Source organism: Nilaparvata lugens, chromosome 11, assembly GCF_014356525.2.
Source record: "Nilaparvata lugens isolate BPH chromosome 11, ASM1435652v1, whole genome shotgun sequence".
Classification (NCBI taxonomy): Eukaryota; Metazoa; Arthropoda; class Insecta; order Hemiptera; family Delphacidae; genus Nilaparvata; species Nilaparvata lugens.
This window is the reverse complement of record NC_052514.1, coordinates 24,568,469-24,581,093: the sequence shown is the minus strand read 5'-3', so window position 1 is coordinate 24,581,093 and position 12,625 is coordinate 24,568,469. Positions and strand designations below refer to the sequence as shown.

Here is a 12,625-nt window from a genome sequence, read left to right as displayed (position 1 = left end):
TAGGAGGTCCTGCTATAATCATATCAGTATTATGCCGAATTAGAAACTAGGTACTAGTTCTACAAAAAAATAAAACTAACAATAACTAGTATTCTCAGCCGTTTCTATATCTCCATCAAGAGATCTACCACCTTATCGGAATCGAAGGACAGGTAAATATCAATCAATCAAATATGAAAATCAATACAATATAGTATTTAAATATTTAACACGTTCATGAGTTACAATACATTGAGTATAATATTCGTAATAAATTATTATAATTTGTATTATTCAAAGCAGAGAAATACAGTAGCACACAGGGTGAAAAGTGTAGTAATAATAATTATTATATTTTTATACATACAATAAATACATCCTATCATTGATAAGCCCCATACAATTAGAGATCCCTTTCAATTCAAATACGTACAATATTCACATCGTTAACGAGATGTTACAGATCAAGTACTAGGAAACGCTATAATAAAAGAACTGATCTTTCAATGAAAACTCAATGAGAAAGAGACTCGGCATCGACGTTAGAATGAATAGGAAATGATGAAATGTGCAACAAGAAGAGAGCAAACCAAGTCAATGAACCTTCCAAATCGAAAAGTCGTCTAAATGTTGTAGGTACAGAAATAATTGCTGCACTTGCCTCTGCACCTAACGATGCGGTGCTCAGAATTGATCAAAGATCACCGAGTAAATCGCTTTGAATTGGCATGGATTTCAAAGTAGAAATTCAGTCATGTTCTCCAATAGAATTGGAATGAACATACTCTGTTTAGAAAAAAATAATTGACGTGGTACAGTAGAACAGTACAACCATAGAATGAGTATAGAGAATAGATATTTTTCTATCATACAACTAAATAAGTATACAGTATGAAATATATCACTCTTTTCTCCAATATTTCAAAAAAGAGATTGAATACTTATCTAGGAAATGATATCCTAGAGATTGAGTGATAGTCTATACTATAAAAATGTAGTCCCTGATAAATGTATAGAAAACTCTGTTCCTGTATATCAGGATGTCAAACTCCTCCCCCCTCCACTTTTACAAAAGATTTTCGTAAGTAGTCATTTTGATTAACACTGCTGACCTTTAAGGGACCCCTCCAAAGATTCCATTTCGTGCCGACTCCCCAAGAGTTCGTAAAATTCTGCGGTCAAAGATCCCCCCTTCCTGGACGCCTGTGGGCACCCCTGAATTTATATGAAATCAGCGCAATATCATAGATAATCAGTAAATAACATTAAAAATGCAATCGAACCATTTAAAAGATAAGGAACAAGAAGTCTGCTAAACAAGAACGCACCACTCTAATTTTCCATTTGTAGATGCCACATCACTCTTTCTCATTGGGTGGTGCTATTACGTTATTCAATAGATTCAATTTTGCTATATGAATGCTATCATTCGAATCGATGAGATGCTATTGTTGAAATACAACTTTTGTTTTGTAAGCAACAAATCATTGTTGAAATTCCTTCAATAGAAATGTTGATCTTCTTTAAACAAGTTTTCTTAAACCTGAAAAATTTTTTCAAGATAAAATTAATACAAACCTGATACCCGAAACTGCGCGCAAAGCAACGCTTCCTCTATTCAAATTCACGGCCATTCTATTCAATTGGAGATGTGCAACAGATTTATATATGATCTGATGAATTTAATAACTGAAATCCTTATTCAATTGAAATCCTAGCAGTTCAATAGCGAAGTAGCGGAATGTTCAGAGCATTCATTTCTACATATTTCACATTTTTAGCTCAATTAACGTGTTCTTTAAAAAAATAAGCTGCTCATATTATGTGGTTGCTGAGTAACATTTTTTTTTTTGATAAAAAGCACACTTATACAATGTTTACAGTCACTGTCATCGGCTTTGCAAAAAACTTCAAAGATACAAAGATTCCTAGATAGATATGGTAATTTATTATTAATTACTCATTTCTGTTTTACACAACAGAATTACACTTCAGGAATTACATCTCTTGTAAGCTTTTTCAAAACTGATTACAACTACATCAGTTTTGCAAAACCTTCAAGAGTGAGGATTCTGGAAAAGATAATACTCAGCAGTCAATAATCAATTGATTATGCGATTATGAAAAAATAAAAAATCAGTTTAAACAAATTTTGTAAAACATCATTGGGGTAATGTATGTTGCAGAGTTATTTCGAGTTTCATCGTTCTAAATCAGTGCAAAAGAAGGCGGTTGGTTTCAAATTAGTCCGTTCGTTAATGGCGGAGTCTGACTGTGACTGATTGGGACAGAGGGGCGTCTGTTTTTCGAGTTCTCTGATAAAATTCCGTTAAAAATAGCCCGAAAAATAATGGTCGGGTTTTGGCAAAAGTAGCTCGGTGCTGACATCAGATTCTAATCAGGGAGGACAGATAATTTATATTTTATGAGCTGATTTTATCTGGTTCAGCGACCCAATAAAAAGTCATCCAGTGCTCTCTGAATCGGCGTGCAAGATATGATGGACGCAACTTCAACTATTTCTGGATGTTGTAAATGAATAAAGATCGACTTGATTGCAAAACTTTGGTGCACATTATTTCAACATGTTGTACCATTCCGTCACAAATATTGAACGCATAATGTGAGTACCAGTATGCATGCTTTTGTCTTGAAATACATTGATGTGAGAGATTCATGGAATTCGTTAGCCTACAAGTGAATTGAAATGATTTGATGAATCTTCTTATTGATTGATAAATAAATACAGTAGATTAATTGATTAAATAAAGCTATCCCCTCAAGTGAATTCCAAGTGATTTGAGAGAAGATACCATGAACTATTAAAATTATATTTGGCTTATGTATATCACTACTATAACGAAATTAAAAATTAAACACATGATGTGCATTCGACTTGCATCTATTGAAGGCGAAGCCATTCATACCGTTTTGAAGGGTTTAGAAGAATGAAAACCTCAAGACAGGTTAAAATCGAATATTGTCATCATTCATTGATAACATTGTTCATCATAATTCACAATACCAACGTGAAAAATATGATCTCAGCGATGGTAGTATAACATAATCTCCCAAGAACACCAATAACACTCGTCCACCAATTTTCAAGAATTTGTCTCCTGGAATGATGACAACTTTACAACATTGGTTCTCACAAAGAAACATTGCAGAGCTTTTTCAATATCCGGTACATCAAACACAGCATAATATAACATTAAATCTTCTCCAAAATAATTAACTCTGGGAGTACTTAGATACTGTAAATAAAGGTTTAGTAAAAATAAGAACGCGTTCGAGCCCTTCTAAGCAGGTATCATATTGTAGATTCGGGAAAGAACAGTTTTGAGCTGTGCCTGATGGTCCTTCCCCCAATCATTGATTGTATTTGTAATCATTGAAGGATTAAAAAATAAATAAAATATCTACAAGTCGATCATATCCGTAAAATTCATAACACAATTTACAAGTTCATGAAACAAATCAAATTATTCTATTGTATTGGATATTGAATTCTAATATTGTATTGATATTCATGAACTCAATTCAATCCAATTTTAGTTTTCGATATTAAATTGATAGATTTGGTTTCTTCTTTACAAATTGGATATATCGGCAGTGTCACAAAGAAGTAAGCTTAAGAAACCAGCAGAAGATAAATACGCAAGTGATGTAACACAAAAATGGAACCATAACAACCAAACATTATACTCACAAGAGATTAGAAATATCAGAAAGCTCCCAAGCTTTTTCGCTGACTTCACGGGACTTGGAAGTTAGAACTCGAACGAAGCACTCAATAATAAAGTTGACAATCAGTGGCAACAGATACAACAACTGAAAATGCTCTGACTGGAGAAATTTGAAGGCACTCGATTGGTTTCTATGGATACAGAAGGCACAGGACAGAGATAAGCGACTAGCAAGTAACACAGCAACACAGCTGCTCGCGATTGTAAACTCAAACACCCTAGACGTGTACTATTCCGGCGCACGCCAGTGTGTGTGCGTACGTGTGACAGCGTGTGAAACAGTGTGGCGCTATTTCTGACTTGGGATTTTTGTCTACCCGACAGCCGACACTCACACTGTGAGGATCACACACTCACTGACAGGATCACACTAGTACACTTATTGTAAGATTCTCTTTAAAGTGTCAGTGTTCCTTATAGAATAACGTATTGCTTTCCATCCAACCAATGCTGACAGAGAATGTCACTGGAAGTTCTCACTCACGCATGCACACTGAGGATCTATTGAAGAGAATTCGAATTTGTGAAACTGATCAGAGAAATAAGGACAGTGCAATTGAAATGAGGTTCAGAAGAGGAGGTTGCAAACAAATCGGATGATCAAAAATAGATGGGAAGAATAAGGATGAGAGAAAAGTATGCAAGGAAGAGATGGAGTATGGAGAGATCAAGGAGGTGGATTGGCAAGAAGCGGAGATGGAGAAATATATTGATAAGAAGGGGAAGGGAGAGTGAGATCAAGAAGAGGAGAAGAAGGAATTGAAGAAAGAGGAGGTGAATGGTGGAATTAGACAAGGAGGAGACATATAGGAGACATTATGAAGAATTGGAAAGAAGGAACAGGTAGAAAGAAGGAGTAAGAAGAAGGAGTAAAAAGAAGGAGTAAAAAGAAGGGGACCTGCAAGAAGTGGAGATGAAAAGAGAAAAGTGAATTCGAAGATTTAGGTGAAGTAGAAAAGACATAATCAATGATAAAAATCAAAAGGTAATTGAGGTGGAGGAAAAAAAAGCAAGAGAAGAAGAAGAAAAAGGAAGAGGAAAAGAAAAAGAAAAAGAAAAGAAAAAGAAAGAGAAAAAGAAAAAGAAGAAGAAGAGGAAGAGGAAGAAGAAGAAGAAGAAGAAGAAGAAGAAGAAGAGGAAGAAGAAGAAGAAGAAGAAGAAGAAGAAGAAAAGTAAAAGAAAAAGAAGAAGTGAAGAGAGTTTGGTGAGAAAGAGAATCTGAGTTGGTGAGTAAAAAATAGAGATGGTCTCTAGGATGGATACAGAAGGCAAAGCAGAGGTGTTTAAAGAGAGAAAATCAAATCATAGAGGATGATCGATGGAAGAAGAGGAAAGTAGAGGCAAGGAGGCGGTGAAGGAGAAAGAGGAAAATGACTTTCGGAGAGAGTGAAATGCAATTAATAGGTAAGATAAACTCAATAGTATAGAAAAATTAGAGGACGACTTTGGAAGGAGAAAGGAGAGAGGATACTGGAGTGAAATGAAAAAATCATAGAGAAAGGTGTGATATGGGAGAAAAGAGGATATTTAAGGAGAGGAGGGAACAATAATAAAAGTAGAAAAGTATTGAGAGAAAACATTTGAATATATATTAATGAATCACTACCATTAATAGAGAGGTTGTATATGAAGAGAGACAGAGAGATTAGAAAAATAGTATGTAAATGAAAAATAGGAGAATTGAAAAAGACAAGAGAAGAGCAAGGTAGAAAGACAAGAAGAAGAAAAGAAAGGTGAAGAGGTTATGACGGAGAAAGAGGAGGATAAGGTAGAGGAGGTATAATAGGAGGGGAAGTAGGATGACAAGGAATAGGAGGAGCAAAATAGCAAACGAGTAGATGAGTGTTGAGAGACACATCAAACGTGGCGTAACATCACCTGATATTTGTCAGCTCTTAAGTGGTGCTTTGAAATTTAATGTGTGATCGTGAGATCAGATGGCTGAAGGCTAAAATAAAGGTGAATGGGAGATAGTATGAGTCACAGGTGCATTAAAGAAGAAGAGGATGGAACAATATTAAAGAAAAAGGATAGAAGAAGCTGCTTTAAACTAGCGACTAAACTAAAAAGTTTGCTACCACACTGTGTATTAGAACTATGAAGAACTGTAACTTACTCAACACGAATGGAACAGGTCAGAATATATTGTTATTTCAATTGGACCGAGGACGTAAGTTTTTTGTAAATTCAAAAGAACACTTCATGGAGATGGTATATAGATTGAATCCTCTCTGATCAAAAAATATTCATTTATTTTATTCATGTTCTAGCCTACAATATTATTAACATTTTCAATGATGGAATGTTGCAATTATAATAGTAGCATGATAAATGTTCTCAGGTTTCCAATATTAACCTGAGATATATATTATTCATTCATTTTTTCATTATTCGCAATTATTGATTATTTTTTGTATCCTAACATAGTATACATTCACCCATGATTCAAGAAAGTAGGAAGAATTTATTGCAAAAATGAAGTTCAGAACAGGACTTCATCTAGCTTTTTAGCTGTTCGCTCACAAGTTTCAGTAAATTCTCACTAGAATGCAGCACTATTAAGAAAAGCTAATATTTTGGAGCTCGGAGGCAAATCTCGATGATAACAAATAAAGTTAGGTCCACTTAATAATTTCAGTGTAGAAAGATAGGAGAACAGTGTTGCCACTGTCTTCTATAGAAGATAGGTGATACCGGTATATCTGATGAAATATGAACCGTTCATTCATAAAAATGATGGATTATATTCAAGAAAACAATTTTGCAATGTTTGAATAATAGAATTTCATAATTGATATTGAATAAATGTTTAATTTATTGATTAATAAAATGAGTGAATCAAAAACTGCCATTATAACGTGGACCTCACTATAGGCTGGGTTTATTTCTTGAAAATTGATTAGAATAGACGAACTGCGACTTGTGAGGTGTTCACAGGTTACAGGTTACTTCTAGCCTAATCAAGTAGCAAATACAGGATACCTGAACAAAATTAAACCAGGAAGATAACTAGGCATAGCGCCCAAACCTTCGCACTATCACCCCAGTATTTATGTAGATTGAATTGAATTTATACCACTTTCCGGCATAATGTTAAGTGACATCATCAGCATCACCATTGTATGATTCATACTTGAAAAGATGTTTTTTCACAGCCATATCTAATAAATAACGAGTTGACAATCATCTTTTGCATGCAATGCATAACGCAATGCATTTGAACCTATCTTGGTCTATGGTCTTTCCGTATCTCCACTCGCTTTTCACTAGGGTTGACAAGTTGACTGAGCTTACATAAGTGACGTTTCCATTGTCCCTATGACGCACGAATCATGAGAAAGAAGGAAAAGTATAGGATTCGTCAAGAGAGCTTTCAAATCCTTGGTTAAGATAGGGTAGATTCTGATTATATGGGTGATAATACAGGTGAGAGAGAATTGGAAGTTGAGAGTATTGTTACGATCTATTGGTGATAGATCAGAAATACCGGTAAAACTTGAATCGTAGCTATCAAATATATAGAAAGTGATGGTAACAGGGAATCGGCAACCCTATAGTCATATCATTTCTACCGTTTTTATAAGGCGAATCTCAATGTGGGACGGGGAATCCTATTAGAGGTGGTTGTGGTTCTATACGATTCTGTCATCAGAGAGTCAGCTACACGTAATCTAGTCCATCTTGATATATTCATTGATTGCCTGTGATTTTCTAACTATTTAGTGCCGGTTGCACAATCGATTGAATTTTAGTCATAATTAATTTTACTTGAACCAATTACAAAAGCATTCTTCCCGAAAATGCCATCACTGATTGGTTCTCGTGAAATTAATCACGATTGAAGTTCAACCAACTTTTGTGCAACCCAGCCCTAATGTTTTTTAATGTTGTTTTGATTTTGACTGTTGTCTTGGAGATCTCAAGAGTGATCTATGTAAGTCCTACAATAAAGGAAAGAACTTAAACACATATGGGATAGGAAAATAAATTATGTTTGACGCATCATCACGTCTAAACTAACTGACTAACTTGAAATTAACCGAGGATGGTTATAGGCCTATCTACAATTATTCAAGATTTAATTACGTCAAGTTTTCAGCTTATCAAGTTTTAAAAATAGAACCTTGCGGAGCACGGGTTTCCTGCTAGTCTACAATAGAATGATTTGATTTGACTGACCTCCTCGCAAGCCGCACAGCGGGGCTTGAGCTGCTCGGCGTAGTGGCGCTCGCAGTAGAGAGCCTGGTCGTGGGCACAGTAGGTCAGGTCGACCAGCAGCTGTTTACACGTGCTGCACACGAAGCAGGCCGGGTGCCACATCACCTGGCTGCCCAGCTTCGGCGCCAGCACCCCTACGTCGTCCTCCTTCAGCATCTCCGAACATTCCGGACACCGCTAGCAAAAAAGATGAAAAATGTCATTCTTATCAAGATCTAACCAGGAAGGAAACTCAAATATTGAAGAGAATGTTTCCCTTTCTGTGATTTTTGATTGTGTGTTTTTTGGTTGTGTGATCAAATTGATAGTTTTAGTTTCAGCATCTCTGCATACTGGAAAACGCTGCAAAGTACAATAATTTATTATCGATTATGGCTTAGTTGGCTAGTTAGATTTCTCTATTTATGTATGTTACAATATTGTCTAAGAGAGAGGAGAAACAATAGAAAATATGTTATTCGAATTATAAAAACGTATACAATACAATAGAAATATCATCGATTATTAATATAAATAAATTAATAATATTATTAATTATAATTATGAATATTTATTGTAATAAATAAATATAAATTAATAAAAATATAAATATTAATATTGTTATAAATATTAATTATAATTGTAAATAACTTATTATTATTATCAATTATAAATATCATCTCCGAGATTTATTTGCAAAATTTGTTCATACTAAAAAATTTATAGATTACAATAATTTATTTTTATTTTATCTTTCACATCAATAGAAAAATTACAACATATAGAGGCTCAAAGCTTCACGCCAAAACAAGCCTCATTGAAAATCAATTGTTTACACAAACAGAAACTAAATTAATAAGAAAGAAAGAAATGAAAGAATTACAATAAAATGGTTTGAAACAAAGATTATAAATAGAAAATAACACAAGTCAAAATAGAAAATAGACTAAAGAAAAAACAAAATAGACTAACTGAAAAAAAAGAGAGCAAAAAAAATGTATTGCCTGAAAAATTGAATTAGGCATCTAGAATTTAAGAGCTTGATTACATTCTTCACAGTAATTGCGCTTATTATCAGCGAATATATCTATATTTGTATTCAGAGAATTGTACAATCTAACAGTTTTTTGTAAGAAGCAATTTGCATGATGTACAGTGTATATTCTATTCAAAGCGAAAAACATATTTAATCTCGATCCATTTAACGGAACATAGACAATGTAGATCAATTTGAGATAAACAGGAAACGATGAAGCTGATGAGGGAGAATGTAAAAAATTGTTATGTTTTGAATCAAAAATTGAATAATATATGGGAAAATGTGAAAAATGTCATGAGAAACAATCCATACAAGAGAATGTAAATAAATTATTTTCAAGAATATATAAGTAAATAAATTGAGTGAGAATGTATAAAATGTCAGAAGAGAGAATTCCATAGAATTACTTGATAATCAGCCAATAGGACAAAAAGACAGAAAGGGAGGAATTGAGTTCAATGTTGAATATTTCAAGTTTAAAGATCACAAGATTACAGCCTACAATAATATTTTTTACAATCTTCAAAATAGTTTTTGAATATGGTCATTTTTGTACTTGGTGCAGAGCCTTTTCTGGCTGAAGAGCCTTATCAATAACATTGGTGATAAAGAAGCCATTTTTATCTTGTTTTGGTAGCTTATCAGTGAAGAAAAAAGATATAGGCTTATCAGATAAAACATGAAAATGATGATTCTATGAGCTACAGGAAGTGTGCTTCTTCATGTTTCCATTCAAAAAATTGACAAACTGATTTTCTTCAATCTGTGTCAAAACCCCCTGTAATCAGCAAGTACTTATCTCAAATACTTTATCAGATACGACAACTCTTCCTCCATCTTCAAATCATCTCGACTCATATTTCTCATAAAATTCCCACATCCCAATTTCATCATCATTCATTTTTCTTCCTCTTTCGTCTTTTCTACTTCCTCCTTCCCTTCAAATATTTTCATCCCCTTCATCCTCACCCACCAAACTCATCAAGTGGCAGAATGAGTCCCTACAGCACATAAATTCAGGCATCTTTGACGGAGTGATATTACCATACCCCCTTGAAATGATGTCATCATCTATATAGTATATGAAATCATATTATAGATAAAAATATATAAAGTACATACTGAAATATATATCAAATCTATCAAGCATATAATATACATATAGAAGCTCATCATTGACCGGTGTTACCCTATATGCTAAGAAGGAGGAATATCCTTGAAGCATCGTCAACTGACCCAAATAGTGTGACACATTTCCTAAATGTAACGGGCCGGTCACACATAATCTATTCAGGCCGTGACACACCCTTTGTCAAAACAATATGGCTGTCGTCAGAAACTAAAATCGTGTCATGTTATGGTAACACTGGAAATTTGATATTTCAGAAGTCTCGTTATGTGAATTGGAAATTGGAAAGTGGTTTCACTGTTGGTTGGTTCATACAGGTTAAAATTCTGGAATAACATTCTGATTTTATTGTGTTTTCTTTAGTTGGGTATGAATTGAGAAACATGAAGGATGCGTAAGGATCTTTCCACTTCTAACAATATCATGGAGAAAGCTTTTTCCCTCAATTTTTTCCTTCTAGCGTAGAATTCCTTCTAGCTATTCTCCATGTTGCCAATAAATGCATTTGCAGAAGTCATCGTGGTAGTTGATAGTAATTAACTTGGAATTTTGTTTAAATTTTTTTTATATTTGTAAGCAATCGAATAAATGCAGTATATTATTCCTAATTCGTATTCATTTGCACCCCAAGTAACCGACAGTTCTCATCACTCACATTATAGAGTCGGTGGCAATGATAGGATGGCGTATTTCCTTAGTTTTACTTTCCTTGCCCTATTACCATGGGTAAGGAAAGTATTGCTTTCCGAAAAAAAATTGCATGGTTGCCTGTAAAGTCGGTATACGGGCGAAAGTTTTACGTGACAACGACTTTGAGTGGTAAAATAATTCATGTGAATATTCATTCGTATAGTAGGAAGAAGGATGAAATAATAGTAACAATTTAAAACATTTATTTATACAAAGAATGATATTGAAAACATTAACTTATACAAAGAATCTCACACTGAACCACAACATTGTGATTACTACAACATAACCAGAGAAAACTCTTATAATGCTATTATTAATTCTGTGAACATAACCTATTCACTTATTCACCTAAGCAGGCGCAGTCGCAGGAGATTGCTTGCGGCGCCTGCGCAGGTTGACTGCTCCGTTTCACTCTCTCTCCAGGTGAATGCCTTCGGCTGCAGCGTTGCTCGCCACTGCTCCTATTCGTGCTCTTTCCAGACGACCGTGAACCGAAACGAACGCTCTCACTCGCTCTCATTGTGAGCGCATAACGTGGGAACGTAACGCAGTTTCTTGAAGTGTCACCCGGCAAACCAATTTATAAGACGTTGTCACGTCAAAAATTAAGGTACCCCAATTTCTAGATTTCTATACGTTTCAAGGTCCCCTGAGTCCAAAAAAGTGGTTTTTGGGTATTGGTCTGTATGTGTGTGTGTGTGTGGTGTGTGTGTGTGTGTGTTGTGTGTGTGTGTGTGTGTGTGTGTGTGTGTGTGTGTGGTGTGTGTGTTGTGTGTGGTGTGTGTGTGTGTGTGTGTGTGTGTGTGGTGTGTGGTGTGTGTGTGTGTGTTGTGTGTGTGTGTGTATGAGTGTATGTACGTCTGTGTACACAATATCTCATCTCCCAATTAACGGAATGACATGAAATATGGAACTTAAGGTCCTTACACTATAAGGATCCGACACGAACAATTTCCATCAAATGAAATTCAAGATGGCGGCTAAAATGGCGAAAATGTTGTCAAAAACAGGGTTTTTCGCGATTTTCTCGAAAACGGCTCCAACGATTTTGATCAAATTCATACATAGAAAAGTCATTGATAAGCTCTATTGACTGCCACAAGTCCCATATCTGTAAAAATTTCAGGAGCACCACCCCATCTATGCAAAGTTTGATTTTAGATTCTCAATTATCAGGCTTCAGATACAATTTAAACAAAAAAGTTCTAGTGGAAAAGATTCAGCATGAATATCTCTACAATTTATGTTCAGTAACATTTTCACCTAAAATTGAAAATAAGCTCGAAATGCGAGAAAATAAGATTATTTAATTGCAAACTGTTGGCAACTGTTGATTCTATTAAATCATTCACTATGAAGAGATAGCAGACTCCGTATGTTTGGAGCGCTATTGTCCTGTCACCAGCTGTCTCAGATCTTAGAATAGTAGATTTGATGTGCGCGGGAACACTAGCGTCGGTTGATCAATTTTCATAACGGCAAGGAAAGTTGTGTGAGTGCGCCACACCAGATTTTTGTTTTTTCACCTCTTATAATAGAAAGCTATAATTTGAGTTATCCTGGTATATCTGATGTAATATGAATTGTTGGTTCTCTATATATATTTATTCATTATTATTGTACAATATACTGTCATCATAATAATATTATGATCTGGGAGAAAAAACTAGGCTGAACCTGTACTATTTCTCTCCCAAATTTTGATCAAAAGTTTATATTGTCCGAATAAGGTTATGAATCACATCACTGTTTATACACATAATTTTGATCCAGGAAAAGTAATTCGAATATTTTGAATTTGGAAGGTTGATGAATGAAATGAAATTAATTTATACGCCA

The 12,625-nt window shown here is 34.6% G+C and overlaps 1 protein-coding gene across 10 annotated transcripts in view; it reads right to left on the bottom strand.

The window, feature by feature from the left end:
* Positions 1-12,625, bottom strand: part of LOC111051634 (four and a half LIM domains protein 2) — a 276,721-nt gene that overhangs the window by 127,616 nt on the left and 136,480 nt on the right. For 8 of the 10 annotated variants that reach the window (XM_039437942.1, XM_039437946.1, XM_039437941.1 and 5 more), the window contains one exon: positions 7,908-8,123. In XM_039437942.1, coding sequence (XP_039293876.1) covers positions 7,908-8,123 — 216 coding nt within the window. Of the gene's footprint in view, positions 1-3,691; positions 4,010-7,907; positions 8,124-12,625 lie in introns of those variants that run through there. The other 2 variants (XM_039437949.1, XM_039437954.1) reach the window with 1 other exon arrangement.